Below are 16,770 nucleotides of genomic sequence, written 5' to 3'. Positions count from 1 at the left end.
CACAGTTTCCTCTGAATTCTTTACAGTTGCTAGAGTGGGCTTCTGCGGGGGGGGGGGGGGGGGAGGGTGGGCAAACACTGGACACCATGTGCATCCTTTGGCCTGTATTTTAAGCAATAGCACCTTTAACACAGCCCTGGGTTTGGACGACAAAGGAGGGTAGGGATCATCTTAAAGGAAACCCGACTCCCATAACGATTTTCTCCATCAGAAATATGACTGTGCACCCTTAATAGGAACCCTTGTTTTGTTCCTCCCCGTCTGTTGCAGGCAGACCTCAGCCCATTAGAAGGGCCTCCCTTGTGCGGGAAGACCGCAGCTGTTACTGTAAAGCTCATCCAGTCACTGCATCGCCCCCATTTTGTGCCTCTGAAGGATGAAATTGAGAAATGGAGCACTGTGCACTCATCCTTTACCGTCTCCAATTTTAGGCCTTTGCCGTCATTGTCATGCTTTTATTCCAAATCAAACAACATTAGCGGGCTACGGCACCTTCTGATGGGTGTCCGTCTCCAGTGCAGCTTCCCAGGCTCCACTCTGAGGGCCTTGCTTTTATGTCTGGCGCAGCGTCCCTCCTCCTCCCCCCCATCCTGCACTTTGTGCTTTCTTAGGGGCAAACGGTACACACTGGCGTGCCGGTCCCAGGCGGGGCATGTTTCTGGAGAGAGGGGGCATGTGCTGGGAAGGTCCTGTATCTTTTCATCTTTGTGGAAGGAGTGAGATTGGGGCTTTAATCAGAACCAAGATGTGGCTTAAATCATTAGCACAACAAAGCATACTATAAGCTTCAAGATAAAAGTCCCCTGGGAAAGGAGTCCTCTGAAAATAAATGGAACTTGATAGATTTCCATATCATTTATAACTTCCCTTAATTACACTTGGAAGACTTGCCAGTAAAACTGGAAAATTGGCAGCCTTTCTCCATTAGAGTCATTTTGCCGACCATGGCAAGCAGCTGGCTTCGCTGGGTTTTATTTCCCATCACTCACAATTAATCATCAGCTGGAGATGTCTGAAACTCCCCAGCACAGAGCAATGCTGGGTGACATTCAGGCCCCTAAACATGTGAAAATCTGCTGAGTAAACGGGCTGAGTTCTCTCACAAGCGTACTCATTTGGGGGCCACACCTAGCTCCCACTTAATGAGGGCTGCTCTAATAATAATCTGATTCGAATGTGAACCCTGACCCTGTGTCAGAGAAGAGGATGCAATAAGCCGGATGAAAGACAGGGGATTCAGGTCTCCAAACTTTGCACCAATTAGACAGCAGAGAGGTACATCAGGCCGGCTGCGTTTATCAGAAAGACTTGCGAGGCTTGTGACCGTTTAGTAAGCCTGACTCTGGATACACCCTGTCACACTCGGTAAGTCTTTATCAGACGACCCACACGAGTGTAGAGAAGTCTGTGTGCCCCCGCCACAGGCACTGTAATTGCCAGTTCTGCTCAGGCTTCCCGGGCCCTCAAGCAGCCCACAAGGTGCTGGGGTGACTGCGTGCTGCGTGTTCTGCAGGAGCTAAGTCCTGAGACGCCTCTTGGTGGGAACTGGAGCCTGCCCAGAGACTGCGTCGTTGTCGTCTCCTCCTCCTCCTCCTCCTCCTCCTTTTTTAAACATAAGCTTGCATTGCACTGATTTTCAAGGGATGAAATAAGTTGAACTTAGATCGAGCTTGTCTGCAAACCTCTTCTTATACTTGCTCTTGCTTCCATGTGTATATAGTATGATCCAGTTGGACCAAACATAATCACCGTTTTGTAAGGCACCAGGGGACATTTCCTTACAGCTGTCTCAAGAACATGGTCTCTAAATATGGGGGGGGGGGCGGAGAAAGGGAGAGAGAGCGGGAGAGAGCAGGGGGTGGGGGAGAGACAGAGAGTGAGAGCGCGAGCGCAAGCTAGAAGACACGGGGTTCTACTCAGAGCTAAATAATGCAAGGACACTAGACAGTGGGGGATGAGGGGGATGGCTGGTGGAGGGCTCAGCCTAAGTCCATGAGTTGCTGTGGGCTGAGAGGCAAAAGAGAGGCTCCCTTCCCACCCACCCAAAGCAGCTAACTCTTCATCAAATTGCCAGCTTTGCGGTCGGGGAGGGGGAGGCTACGTCAATTTTGAGACTTCCTGTTTCTGATTGGATTAATAATTTGGGGCCTAGTACTTGCACTCAGGGAGGATGGTGATGGTGCCCGGGTATCCTAAACTGGAGCACTAGGGAGTGGTGGCCTGGTGAAGCTGTCCCTTAGTGTTCACTGTGGGTATTGTTGGTCCCTAGCCATGACCACTAGAAACCTGCAGGCTTCTTACAGAAGCATGTTAGGACAGTTGCAGGTGTGTACATTGAGGAAGGGTCAAAGGGCTCCACAGTCTGGCTAGATCTTGAGCAGTGACAGGCGACACCGGCCCTGGCAGAGAGGAGTGAGCCCATCCATAGGGAAGCTGATGGGATGGGTGAGGGACTTGGAGCCAACCTTGGGCTCTCAACTCCCCCCAGAGGAAGCCAGGCCAGGTGGGTGTGTGGAAGGCTACCACATAAATACCCATGGTAAGAACTTGTCCCTCTGACAGGAAATAGTGACCAGAGCCCAGAGGTAGAGATTTAATTCCAAATTTTTGGGTAGAATTTCAAGGTGTCCAAAGAGCCATCTGTGCTATTGCCTGCAGGCCAGGGTCAGGGACATTCCAGCCTGGCTGGTGGGTAAGCTCTCACTCAGCTTTGTTATGGCCATGCCTGGGCCACAGGCCTTTCCTCTGTGGCTCAGGGACACCTGCCCTTCTCCTGGCTTTCTTGACCTCCTACCTACCTTTGAAGAGAGAAATAGCTGAACATGATGGTGTGATGGAGTAAGTGTTCTGACACCTCTGGCTGGGGCATCTGCATCATCTTGGCACTGGCCTCTCCTGCCCTCCACATTTTGAAGAACAGCCTTTTGAGGTGTTTGTTTCTTCTCTGTGCCGGTACTGCAGATGCCAGGTGAAACGAAGCAAAGGTGGCAGCGAGCGCTGAGCTCCAGCCTGCTTGTCAGCAGTGCCTCTCCTCCGCGCCAGCACCAAAGCCTTGGCATCTCCTCTCTTCCTATCTTCCCGTGCCAGAGAAACACAGCCCACCACCTGAACAGCAGAGGAAGGAATGCACAGGGCTGCAGTACTCACGCTGCCAGCAACACAGCTTGTGCCACACAGGGAGCCAGGAAGGGACTTGGAGATCATTTTGGGATGGCAGGAAAGAACATTCTCTGGGTCCTTCTGTGGCATTGGCCGGCAGAGCCGCAGTAATGTGACTGTCCAGGAGCCCCAGGCGGCATGGCCAGCAGCACGCTGTGGAGCCTTCAGCCCACCACTTCACAGAGCAAGAGCCCTTTCCCATAAAACAGAGAAAGAAGTCGGGACCCAGCTCCTTGGTGCTTAACTATTAAGGCCAGTGGCCGAGCAAGTAGTATGTGTGGCTTTTACTCACAGCTGAGCCTTGGGCAGAAGTCCCAGATTAACCCTGTTATATGAGCCTGGTCAGCCTGGATCTCCCCCAGGGTCAGAGGCAAGCCAAGCATCAGAACGCAGGCTTGAACAAGCACCTGTGGAGCACCCAGGCCTTCTTGTAAGGACTGGGCATAGCTGGAGAAGCCATGCCCTGTGTAGGACGTTACTTGGCAGAAGTTAGTATGTACATGTCTTGTAGCTGGGCAGTGGTCCTGTTGGCCCTGGTGCCAAGCTGTTATCTTCAGCTCCCAGGACAAAGGTGAACTTGTGCGTCTTTGGGGAAGAGGCTACTGAAATCTGGCTCCCATGTGGTACCCATTGTCCCTTTAAAGCAGACAGGCTGCTGGTGGTGTCTGTGCATAGCTGTGTAATCGCCCAAAGAACCCCTTACCCTTTGGTAGCCGCGTCCCTTGTCCTGCAAACCTCAACAAGCACTCCTGAGTCCTCAGCTGGCTGCCCGTTGTGGCCATGGAAGCAGCACTAGTCTGTAACATCTCTGGCTGACTTCTAGGACCCTGGGTGGCCCTATACACTGTACACTTGTGATCTCCCAATACAGGCTTTTCTAATGAGAACCTGCCAAGAGTGAGTGTCCTTTCTCTACTGGCTCATCAGATGCACTGGAGTGTAAGCCATCAGAGGTCACTGGTTTTCCATGACCAATCGGCATGTTTGACAAAGGATTTAATGGCTTTACTCTTGGACATTATTTTAATATTAGGAATGTTCTTAAACTATTATTTTCCAGGTAGCAGAAGGTCAGGAAATCTGTGTGATTGAAGCTATGAAGATGCAGAACAGCATGACAGCTGGGAAAATGGGCAAGGTATGTCTCCAAGTTCCTACTATCCTGTCCCAGGCTATGATGGATATAGGACCTTCACCTTTGAGACATGGGTGGGTTCCTGGAATAGAATTTAGGTGTCCCTGTCCTAGGGAGGACGTGAGGGCTGCGAGCTTCACTCGGTCAGTGTGTCTCTGCCCCCTGGAGAGCAGGCCTTTCAGGAAGGGGTCTGTGTGCTATGTTCAGGTAGTCGAAGTACATTTGTTCCCTATGCTAATGTCTTTCAGATGAAGGGGTCTTTAATTTTTAATGTTTACATCTGTCTCAGAGGCAGTTAGTTATGTGAGTCTTAGGTGACACAGCAGGAAATGGTTTTACACATTGCAAAAATTAATGTAACTCTTCAAGATAATTTCCCCTTAAAGGGAACAATTCAGTTGTGGACGGGAGCTGAAGCCCCTGGACTTAATGACTCGGAGGAAAAGAGAGAAGGGTATCAGTACTAACGTTTGTAGAGAGTGAAACTTTTCCTTGAAGACAACAGAAAAGCCATGGGAAAAGCAGTCACTTTTCTATTTTTTTTTCCCTGTGACTAAAGAGATGCCATCTCTCAGTATATGTCCCGTTCTCAAAGGATGCTTGGGTTTGGAAGTATCCGCATGGTGCACTGTGACTGGGAGGTGTCTGTGGCCTGGACCACCCAGCTTCTGTCCTATGGTTTGTTATCCCAAAAGCCAATGTTAGGGATCCTCAGAAGGCCCAGAGTTGTCATCCCCCCTCCTCAGTAAGATTGAATGGCCCCAGTCTGGAGCAAGTAAAGATAGCCAGCGTCTGGGGCTCTGTGGCTTCTCATCCATCTCTAGCTGAGTGTGGTGGCTCAAGCTCCAGGAGACAGAAGCAGTTACTGCATAAGGAGCTCCCAAAAATATGGACACAAAAACGTGAGCGCTGGCTCATGGGAGTGATTTTACTTGGTCACAGGGACCAGGAATGGGTGTGTGGTCAGGCCAAGGACCTTGAGGTACTTACTTAGCACACCTTTAATTTCTGAGGCAGCACGGGTCCCAACAAGCTGGATGTCTTATTTGCTTGTTGTTGGAGTTCCATGCTCCCTCCTCCTGATCCCAGGAATGCTGTTGGGGCAAGTCTGCTTCCGGGCGAGACCCCACTAGCTCAGGCCCCTCCTGCCATTCATTCCAGCCCTGATCCACAGGACTCTGGAGCTCAACACAGTAAGGTGAAGGGGGCCCTGGCTATGTCTGGACCTAGTAGTTCCTTGGGTCATTTTTCCTCTCAGAGAAAAGGTCCAGGGTGGAAACAGATCCATAGGCCTACTCAATGCACCACCATTAAACACCTGTTTCCACCCACTTTACTATAGAGCGCATCTGCCCATCACGTAGCGTGCACTGCTCTTTGGAACTCTTAAGAGCTGGTATCTTCTGCGTACAGTGGCGAGACAGGGGCACAGGCTTGGTGCACCAACCTGAGTGGTTCCTGACACTGTCATTCGCTTAGTGCCCATTTGGCCAGCTAGGTCAATCCTACTGTTTGTTCATGGCTTAAGCAACCATCACCCCCCAAGGAGGAAACTGACGACTTCCTATGCACTTCAGTCTTTTGCCTGCTCCTTTACGTTTGCACACAGATCTGGAGAAGCAAGACATGACTGTGGTCAGGAGAAATCAGAAGAATAAACATGGTTCCACATTCTATGCCACTATGCCACACAACTAAGGGTTGAGTTGGATTATTCCATTTATTTCAAAAGGAGGACAATGCGAGACTAGGAGATTCTTCCTTTAGTTGGTACCTGTTTGGGTTGTTGGACAGTTCTTTGGTTTTTACCATGATACTAAATATACATTCTAAGTCTCAGTTCCATAGGCTGAGGCAGAGCAGAGATGGCACGCGTCAGGCACCAGCATGGACATATTAGGCCTTAGGACACTGTGGCCCGGGCCCTGTGAGCAACCCACAGTCTCAATTCCTTGAGCATTTTCTTGGGCTGACAGGACAGAAAGGCAGGAGGACTGAAGCCAGGTTCTGCAGGGACCTAAGGCCACTTACTGCTCACTTCAGATGGGGAGTGGTCCCTGTGGTCCTGTTCCTTTCTCACTGTTCCAACCATTGTAATTCGAGGTGAGACTGGTGCACTGCACAGCTGGAGACACCGTCGGCGAAGGCGATCTGCTCGTGGAGCTGGAATGAGGCGCCTCAGCCTTTCAGCCTCCACTGCTTGTCAGGCTCCCATGGTTCCCAGCTCTCAGTCTGTCCGAGCACTGACAGAGCGCCCGTGCAGCAGGTCCTACCGCATCCCAGTTACTCCTCAGAAGAGGCAGAACCCACATTCTGCCAGAAATCGCCAATGGAAATTGTTATTGATATAAATACTTGTACATATGAGATTTCTTAGTGTCAAAATTAAATCAATAAAAGCAACTATTTGTCTAAATATTAGTTTGCCCTTTTTCTCTGAATGAAGACAATGTGCACAGAGGCGCCAGGCTGTGCCAACTGACTGGAAATACTTACGTTTCATTGTGATCCTTTAACAGTTTATATAAAATCCCAGTTCCCTGCTTCCAACTTTATTAGCTCTTGCTATTTTACCGTTCCTCCTTCCCTTACTCAGGATGGATTCCTGCGGCTCATTAGTCTTGACTTCCTCAGACCAGGTAGCATAGGTGAAGGTTCTAGAAACTCCCTTCTGTGTGGGTCTCCAAATGTCACATAGATGACTGAAGTGACATCCCCGTTTTGGGGTTTGCAGGGTGCTGCTGTCCAGCAGGCTGCCTAGGTCCCTTCCATCCTTCCCTCCCTATGATGAGGATGCCCCACCCCCACTGGTACATGTGGGGCTGCCAGCCCATCCACTGATATTTACCCCTCTATTTTGTGAAGCGAGTTTCCAATTAAGAAAAGGGGGCTAAAAATAACAGTCACGTTTCTGTGCCAGTTGCAGTGCGTGAGCTCTGAGCAGGGTGTCAGGGCGCTCTCCACAATCACACTGCAGTGTGCGCTCTCTGAGCAGGGTGTCAGGGCGCTCTCCACAATCACACTGCAGTGTGCGCTCTCTGAGCAGGGTGTCAGGGCGCACAGCTAGCAGCTGCATTTGTTCTGCAGTTCTCAGAGACACAAGCAGAGTCCTGTGCAACTATCATCTACGCTGACAGATTATCAGATGGAGGTGATGATAATTGGTACTTCGCATCTTCCGAACATTATTTTAAGTGCTGTTTGTATTTGGAAGCAAAGCCTTCTGTCAGGCCTGAGGAGCAAATTACTAATGTGTTGGTTCTTCTGAAAGGCTCACCCCCAAGGGCTGAACCCTCAGGCGGCAGCGATGGGCTGGACTGCTAAGAGCTGGGCACTCATCGGCAACATAGTCTGAGGGCTCAGCTGTGTCTCCCAGCAAGGCGGTGCTCCTGATTTTGCTGAATTGGAATGAAAAACACCTTCTACCAAGCAAGTACACCAAAAGAAGTCCCAAGCAGCAACAGCATAGTTTGTGTGTGATCTGGAAACTGCAAGGGACGGGAGGTGGGGTACGCCGTCCAGGTACAGCATGCTTTTCTTGAGGACGATTTTACACCGATCCAGCCCAACCAGCATTTCCCACCACTCCTCTCCCTGTTCCATAAGTGGGAATCGACATGTCCGACTTCTGTAGCCCAGTCTCTAGTCTCAGAAGACGCCATCTTCACGTTAGAGCAAATCAAATCAAACACAGCAGTGAGGAGGAGCAGGTGCCCTGTACCTGCCATTTAGGGGCCTCAGCCCGGAGTGTTGCAAGCCCAGGTGCTCCCTGACTAAAGCAACATTAAGTAACATCAGATTAGAGTATTTGCAAGTTCTGCGTCGCAGAGAGGCCTTTTGTCAGCGTGTTTTATAGACAGATGTTGAGCTGGGAAAGCTCTGCTTGTGCCAGGCAGCACCAGGCTCCCTCCACCCTGTTGGCACACGCGGCCTTCACCTGTTTTCCCGGGGGTTGTAGCGCAGCCCGTGTGGGCCCTCAGAATCGTAGCTTTCATGGTAGGGAAGACACAGCCACTCTGGCGCGTAAGTGGCCGTACTGTACACAAAGCACTGAATGCTGTCCCCAGGGCCACTGGCACCCTCCCACTCCAGCACCCGCACTTGCAGGGCTGTGCGCTGGTACATGCTGGGGCAGCTTTCAAAGTCGTCCAGGAAGCGCAACATCTGCTCATCCACCTGGTAGATCTCACCCGCCACACAGTGGCCCTTGCCTGGCAGGTGCAGCAGCCAAGGTATGTTGTGCTCACCCGCAATCACCAGTGGGAAGGGCTCAGCTGTGCAGCCTCGGCCTCGGAAGGCCGCTGAGCCATGTGAACGGTCCAGCATGACTTTGTGGTTGGGTTGGCCTCGCTTCAGGGTGCCATACACGAAGACGTGGGCCATCTGGCTGCAGACACTATGGAGGGGAGAGCAAGTGGACACATCAGCAGGCGAAGAGCTCTCAGGGCCTCCTCTGTACTTGAGTGCAGTACCACCAATCACAGCCCCTCCACTGAGGCTTCTTTTCTTTGCCAGCGTGGCCAGCAAAGCGTTCTGGGTAAACTGTGCCTATGGCACACAGGCGTTCATGTGCCCTTCATGTCATGAAGTACTTTCACTGGCTATTTAAAAAACTCAAAGAGGCACTAGGCCAGCCCACCCTGGAGTTTGTAATCCTGAGCCTAGAGAGAAAAGCAAATATTACCGACTTTAAAAATCTGGGCTGGAGACAGGGTATTGTGACATACAACACCCCGCCACCCGCGACTTTTTTCCCCCTGAGACAGGGTTTCTCTGTGTAGCCTTGGCTGTCCTGGACTCACTTCGTAGACCAGGCTGGCCTCAAACTCACATCCATCTGCCTGCCTCTGCCTCCAGAGTGCTGGGATTACAACTGTGTGCCACCACATCCGGTGACATACACCTTTAATCCCAGCAACTGGTGGATCTCTATGAGTTCCCGGCCAGCTTGGTCTATGTAACAAGCTCTAGGTCAGCCAAGGCTATGTAGTGAGACAGAAAATCTGAGCTAGGGATGTAGTTTAGACTCTAAGCCTTAGGGGAAGACACTTAGCATGGTAAGTACTGCAGTGTGTGTGTGGCGGGGAGGTCATCCATGTGTCTGTAGCTCTGAGCTCAAGTGATCCTCCTGCCTCTCGCCCTTCTGCATAGCTGGCACTAAACTATCAGAGTACCTGGCAAACAGCCCCCACAGCACTGCTATGAGGAAAAGCAGGCACATCAGAACAGACTGATTCGGGCCTCATAGCCCCCAGCAACTCAGGTGGGGTGGGGGGGTAGTATAAGTGGCTCACTCAGGTCTCAATGCACTGTTCTGTTTCCGGAACACAACCTGACCTCATGGCTGACACAAACCCTTCACTGCACCACCCTGTCCCAGTGGAAGCCAAGTCACTAGCAGAGAAAAGCCTTGGCCAGGCCCCTGTGGCAACTTCTGAAAGCATGCAAAGTAAGCAGCTACCCTGGACGCCACATGTGACAGCCATATGGTAGCACTCAAATCCAGGGAAGGCCAGGCACACACTGTTTACTAGAAGAAGGTATTCAGCCCAAGAAGAGAGTTGTCTGTCAGGCAGGCCAACACCCTCAGGCTGGCCACCTTCTTATACAACTAGCTTTCAGCCTTTTAGGGAGCTTTGAAGTCCCCACAGCAAATATGAATAAGAAGAATACTTTATTCATAAGTAATCTGGGATCCCTGCTTCTGGGCAAACCATGGCTTCTGTAACCCGCTTACACCTCTGTCCCAACACTTACGACCCAGTGGAACTTGACAGCACCTATGGGCCTATAGCAGCTTTCCCCCTCAGGGTCTTAGAGGGGACGGACAATCCATGGTGACTCACAGCAGCAACCTTGGCTTCACGGAAAACTAACATTTGCCTAAGTCTGGGCTACAGGCTCATGCGGAACGTGGCTTGAAAATGGAAACACAGGAGCAGGTCATCTCCACCGCCCCTATTAGCAATGCCTGATGCCAAGCTGTGTGGGGCTTTGGGAAGGGGACTTTCCCAGTGCAGGGACAGGAACTGTGGGCTAGCAGCACAGAACACTTGCCTGGCTTGCATCAGTCCCTGAAGAGAGGATAAATAACTCGCAGTTGCTCTCTGATATTTTACACGTCCTGCTTCCCTCACATGAAGCAAACAAGAAGAACAGTGGTTCACAGATGTGATGTTTGCCTGAGAATGGCCCCAGAGGCACCCAACATGTCTGTCCGGGTCCCAACGATGGACTGCTTAGGAAGGGTTAGCAGGGGAGGCCTTGCTGGAAGAGGTGTGTCACAGGGGGGTGAGCTCTAGGTTCAGAAGCCATGCCAGGCTCAGGCTCACTCTTTGTCCCCACTTGCAGATAAGAGGTGAGCGCTTAGCTGCTGCTCTAACACCTGCCTGCTGCTGCCATGCTCCCAACCATGGTGGTCATGGACTCACCCCCTCAAACTGAACCAAGCCCTCAATTACATGCTTTCTTTTATAAACTGCCTTGGTCATGGTACCTCTTCATAGCAATATAACAGTACTTAAGACACAACACAAACTTTAAAATCAAATTGCGCTGGAAGCCTAACCTAACACTAGGCAGATCCCTGCGCCAACCTTCCTCGGTGGAATGACACAGTCCCAGCAGCCTGCTTCAGGGCCCTGGATAGGGTGAAGGATGCGCTTGTACACTCAGCAGCCTTCCCTGTTGTTAGCATGTATTTATCATTTCACACCTAACACTCTCCTCTCTACTGACCTGCCTCTTCCTGAAGGGTCTGGCACAGTTCTGTCCAGAGCATTTGACTTCCGCACTGGAGCTAAGCAGACTCCACTGAGGCACACATGCACTGGGTAAGAATGAAGGCCTTTCTCTAGCATGTTCTAAGTGCTGCTGGGATTTAAAACTGCTCTGGGTGTTTGCTTGGCATAGGTGTCCAGGCTTCTTTCCTCCTTCCACCTCAGGTCTGTCTTCCGCTCATCCAGAGCATCGTCACACTGCATGTGTATGTGTTCCTAGAGCTTTCTTGCCTCTTTTGCTTCTAACTCTACTGAGCACACAGCACCAGGTCCTACTCCTGTGTCTCTCTAAGAGCGTTTCTTCCCATGTCTGGCCTTTTCTAGTAAAATTCTTTCTGGAAGTGTGTGGGAGGTGGATAATAAGCCACAGTATATTTTCAGAGTGCTACAGCTGCCCTCCCTAGGTCCGTGTGAGAAGGAACTTGTCTTCCTGCATGCGCTTTGAGAGTGTTGTGGGTGGGTCTGTCTCTCTGCTCCGTGTACAGTCCCCACGCCTTCTCACCCCAGTAGCTTACACTTCAGAGCACCAGGCAGCTTGTGCCTCCTTGGCCTCGTCACTGTGCAGGAACTTAGGACCTGGTGTGGCCGCCTACTAAGTCAGTCACTGATCACTCTGTTTCCTGTCTTCCAGAGTTTTGCTGCCTGTTCTCTAGTGATGGTCGTATTAGTGGGAGATCCCTAACGGAGCGCAGGGCTCCACAAAGCAGGGGCGTGCATGCTGCCTCCTCACCTCCTCTTACAGGCAAAGAGTATTCAATCCCTTGGTGACCTTCCACAGGCCCCAGTCACCTCCCAAAGCCCCGCCCCTTAAGTCATGTAGGTACAAGGCCATGCATCTCATCCCCTCAACCCTCCTACTATCTCATAAACACACGGACCCTTGGAGGGCACTCACGCCATGTCCAAACCACAGGAAATGGCATTCTGGGAGAAAGCCAGGACGAAGGGGTTTGTTCCTCTCACTGCCTTCACTGTCCACTGTGCAAGCCAGTCCCTTTACAAAGATGCATTCCCCTTCTTCAAGAGGGCTGGTGTACGGCAGAGAGGGAGCAATGTGGCAGGCAGTGTGTGTGTGGAAGGTGGTGGGGCTCTGCTCTACTGCAGCTGACTCAGTGTCATCTGGGGCACCAGGGAGCAGACTGGCAAGCGTCAGCTAGAAAGGTGGTGATGGCTGAAGCCAGGAGAGGGTAGGAGCATGGAGGCACTCACTTCTGCGGCCGAGGCAGGAGAGAAAGGGGAAGGAGAGCAGCAACTGCAGGTGCACTTTAGCTACTCTGTGGGCACATGGCCCTCTGCCCTCTGCTAGGACTGCTGCAAAGCACACAGTGAGCCAGGTGTGCTGGGAGACAGCCTTAGTCTCACACCAGGGGTGGAAATGGGAAGACTGTGAGTTTGAGACCAGCCATGGCTCACTGTGCATAGTCAGGCTCTGTCAGAAGGGAAGGGAGAAGGGGGAGGGGAGGGGAGGAGGGGAGAGGAGGGGACTAGAGGGGAGGGGAGATGACAGGAGGGGAAGGGAAGGAGTTAGGCTCTGTCAGAAGGGATGGGAGAAGAGGGAGGGGAAGGGGAAGGGAGGGGAGAGGAGGGAAAACGGAGGGAGGGGAAGGGAAGGAGGGGAAGGGAAGGGGAAGGGAGAGGGGAAGGAAGGAAGGAAAAAGAAAAGAGAATGATGGTGGCCACCTTGGAAACACCTTGGAGAGCAAGGACAGGGTGGTTAAGGCAAAGTCCCCTGGGCTAAGGACCGCACGATGGAAAGAGCTCCCCACAGAGAAGCCGGAAGCACAGCCTTGCATGAACAGGGCAGTGAGATGGCAATGCAGGGCGGTGCTCAGGGCTGCCGCTACCTTCATTACCACAAAGTCTCCACAGAGGAGGGAAGGAACACGGCATGCAAGCTGGCTCGGAGAGGCGGGGCCTGCCGGGCACTGGTTACAGCACAGCTTATGGCACCTCAGTGCTGCGGGCAGTTCTTCACCTGACATGTTAGAAGCCAGGGGCCTGAGAGGAAGGCTCAGGGCAGCAACAGGAGCTGCAACCTGGGCTGCCCGACTCTGCAGCTCGGCCATGCACAGCAGCCCAGGGTCTGGAATGTGACCAAGTAGCATACAGGCTGGAACAATTTGCTATAAGACCCCTACTTCCCTGCACCCACCCCCATTTATTCTGAATGTATTTTGATAAAAACAAGTTGAATTTTAAGCAACTGTGATAAAATCCACTTAACAGAAATCCCCTTCACCACCTTTTTAAGCTGACTTAATCCTCAGCACTCTCTCGCATGTGTAGTCTGGTTGCCATGGGCGCACACTATCAAGAAGCAGAGCTCTAAAACAATGTTCATCTTATAAAAGCAAAGCACTATCCGTAAGTGTCCCTTTAGCCACTACTCTACTGTCCCTCTCCTGGAGGGCTGTTACCTTATCACCCATACAGAGTGTGTGTGTGTGTGTGTGTGTGTGTGTGTGTGTGTGTGTGTATGTGTGTGTGTGTGTGTGTGTGAGTGTGTGTGTGTGTGTGTATGTGTGTATGTGTGTGTGTGTGTGTGTGTATGTGTGTGTGTGTGTGTGTGTGTGTATGTGTGTGTGTGTGTGTGTGTGTATGTGTGTGTGTGTGTGTGTGTATGTGTGTGTGTGTGTGTGTGTGTGTATGTGTGTGTGTGTGTGTGTGTTGGTTTTTTGAGATAGGGTTTCTTTGTGTAACAGCCCTGGCTTCCTGGACTCACTTTGTAGACCAGGCTGGGCTCAGACTCACAGAGAGCCGCCTGCCTCTGTCTCTCGAGTGCTGGGACTAAAGGCGTGCAGCACTGTGCTGGGCTGATACACATTTTTTAAAGACCGTGTTGAGGGTCTTAGCTCAGGCCCACCCTACCTGCCACCACCACAGATCCCTCTGCACCACATCCGACCTCTCCACCCAGCTAGATCCCTGAGACTCTTTTCCAGAATCTAGCCCAGTGAGTCTCGCTGTTGCTCCCCATACATGAGCCCTTCCCCCAAAACCCAGCAGACCTAATGCAGGTCCCATGTCCAGTGCCCTGGGCCTACTCTGGCTACCCTGGACTACACCACACCTATCTCTAGTCGGGAGCCACCCTACTTGCCATCAACACAGTTCCCTCCATTTCTATCTCTGCGTCCAACCTCTCCATCCAGCTTAGAGCTCCCACATCCTTCTCCAGGATCTAGCCAGGTGAGTCACCCTGCTGCTCCCCTACCTGTCAGCTCCAGCCCAGGTCCCCCAGCATCCAGCCTCTGTCTAGCCATCCCTTCTCCTGCATTGCAGTCAATCTCTGGGATTTTGCCCGGAACCACCCTACCTCCATCTTTATACCACATAACCCACAGGTCCCTTCCACACCCACCTACCCAGATCTACCCTCACACTCAGGGCTAGGTGCAGCACGCACATCGTGTGCACCAGCTCAGTCCCCTCTGTCCATCTGCCTCCATTCCACTGAAGCCATTTCCAAATTCTAGGCCCAATAATCCACACATTCTCTCCCCAACCTGCTCTGTCCATATCAGACTCAGAACTAACAAAAGAAGCCCACGTGCCCAGACAGCACAGAAGTACAAACAATATGAACAACCAAGCCAGCATCCACCCCCTACAGAAACGCCTACCAATGACTGCAAGGGACACGATCATAAAATCCATCAAAGAATTCAAGGAATTTAAAGAAGATATGAAGAAACAGCTCGGTGAAGCTAAGAAGAAGAAGCCCAGTGAAGCCCAAGAAAACACAATCATAAGGCTGGTGGAAATGATGAAAACAGCCCAAGACTTGAGAATGGAATTCAAAAAACACTGAAGCTGAAACGACAATGGAACTGTAAAACCTAATAACTCAACTAGAAAACTCAAAAAACCTTACAAATAGAATAAATCAAGCAAAACCCATAACATTAGGACTCAAAGATAAAATAGAGGATCTAGAGGAAATAAGGAAAAAACAAACTAAAAACACAAGAAAGGCACATACAGGAAATGTGGGACGCCATGGAAAAACCGAACCCTCAGATTATAAGCACAGACGAGGAAGAAGAGTCCCAAACCAACCGCACAGACCAGCTCTTCAAGATCATCTAAGGGAATCGTCCCCAAAGTAAGGGAAGTACACCCATACAGACACAAGAAGCACACGGAACACCAAATAGACAAGATGAAGATGAAAAGAAAATCTCCATAGCACTTCACAGTTAAAGCACTAAGCGAACATACAACAAAATGTACTGAAAGCTGAAAGAGAGAAGAAGTGCAAAGAAAAACCCATCAGAATAACAGCTGAGTTCTCAATGGAAAGTTCGGAAGCCAGAGGAGCATGAACTGATGCATTCCAAGTCCTAAAAGACATGGTGGCCAGCCTAGACTGATAATCTAGCAAAACTATTTCCTATAATTGAAGGAGAATGAAAAACCTCCTAAAAAAATCTTATATCCAACAAACCAAACTTAAAGAAAATGAAGCAATACTTTAGGCTGAAGAGAAGAATGAGCATAACAAAAAGACTGTGGAAATAAGAAACCATAATAAAACACAAATTATCACAAGAATAGAACAACAAAAATCAATAATATAGTAACTTCAGTCAACATATACACATTTCAGTAATAACTTTAAATATAAATTCCTCAATTATCCAATAAAAAAACTGAATGGATTAAGGAACAAAATCTATTGTCTACAAGAAGCATCTCAGATTTAAAGATAGGCACTGATTTAGAGTAGTACTCCAATCAGATTGGACCAGGAAGCAAGTAGGTATCACTGTCCCAATATCTGACAAAATAGACTAATCAGAAGAGATAAAGATGGACACTTCATTCTTATCAAGAGAACAGATGGCTAAGATGACATCACTATCCTAAACATACATGCACCAAATTCTGGGGTACCCAATTAAAAAACAATCTACTAATGGGATTTAAAGACATATTAATAGGGCTGGAGAGGTGGCTCAGAGGTTAAGAGCCCTGGCTGCTCTTCCAAAGGTCCTGAGTTCAATTCCCAGCAACCACATAGTGGCTCACAACCATCTTTAGTGAGATTTGGTGCTGTCTTCTGGCATGCAGGCACTCATGCAGGCAAAACACTATATACAAAATAAATAATTCCTTAAAAAAAAAAGACACATTAACATGAACCCACTAATAGATGATTTCAATTAGCCCTTTCTCAATAGACATGTGTCTTGGTTACTGTTCCATTGCTGTGAAGAGACACTGTGACCAAGACAGTCTATAAAAGAAAGCATTTGGGGATCTCCTTACAGTTCAGAGGGAATAGTTCAAAACCACCGCTGTGGGGACCATGGTGGCAGGCAGGTAGGCATGGCACTGGCAGGAGCAGTAACTCAGTTTACATCTTATCCACAAGTTGGTGGAGTCCAAGAGTCTAGTGTGGCTTTTGAAACCTCAAAGCCCATCCACAGTGACACACCTCCAATAAGGGCACAGCTCCTAATCCTCCTCAAAACATTCCACAAACCAGGAGCCAGACATGTTCAAGTGCACGGTTGGTCTGGGAGTAGTGGTGTTTGGTCTACAAGTCTGTGGCGGGGCGGGGCTGTCACTCTAACCACCACACAACAGCAGGTCATCTGAACAAACCAGTGAGACTTGAGAATTAACTGACACCACACACCAAATGGACGTAACAGATATACAGACTATTCCACCCAAACGCCAAAGAATACA

General features: G+C 50.3%; 2 protein-coding genes across 13 annotated transcripts in view; one reads left to right on the top strand and one right to left on the bottom strand.

The window, feature by feature from the left end:
• PCCA (propionyl-CoA carboxylase subunit alpha) overlaps window positions 1-6,710 on the top strand; it is a 305,003-nt gene extending 298,293 nt beyond the window's left edge. For all 3 annotated transcript variants that reach the window (XM_084767907.1, XM_084767906.1, XM_084767905.1), the window contains 2 exons: window positions 4,220-4,297; window positions 6,398-6,710. In XM_084767907.1, coding sequence (XP_084624033.1) covers window positions 4,220-4,297; window positions 6,398-6,466 — 147 coding nt within the window. In that variant the 3' untranslated portion in view covers window positions 6,467-6,710. The remainder of the gene's footprint in view (window positions 1-4,219; window positions 4,298-6,397) is intronic.
• The window catches only part of GGACT (gamma-glutamylamine cyclotransferase), a 40,548-nt gene continuing 29,773 nt past the window's right edge, over window positions 5,996-16,770 (bottom strand). For all 10 annotated transcript variants that reach the window (XM_084767909.1, XM_084767912.1, XM_084767917.1 and 7 more), the window contains one exon: window positions 5,996-8,690. In XM_084767909.1, the coding sequence (XP_084624035.1) occupies window positions 8,228-8,690 (463 nt within the window). In that variant the 3' untranslated portion in view covers window positions 5,996-8,227. The remainder of the gene's footprint in view (window positions 8,691-16,770) is intronic.

The sequence above is a fragment of the Acomys minous genome (genome assembly GCF_964271855.1).
Source record: "Acomys minous genome assembly, chromosome: 18".
NCBI classification, from domain to species: domain Eukaryota; kingdom Metazoa; phylum Chordata; class Mammalia; order Rodentia; family Muridae; genus Acomys; species Acomys minous.
This window is presented reverse-complemented; position numbering and strand designations above follow the sequence as displayed.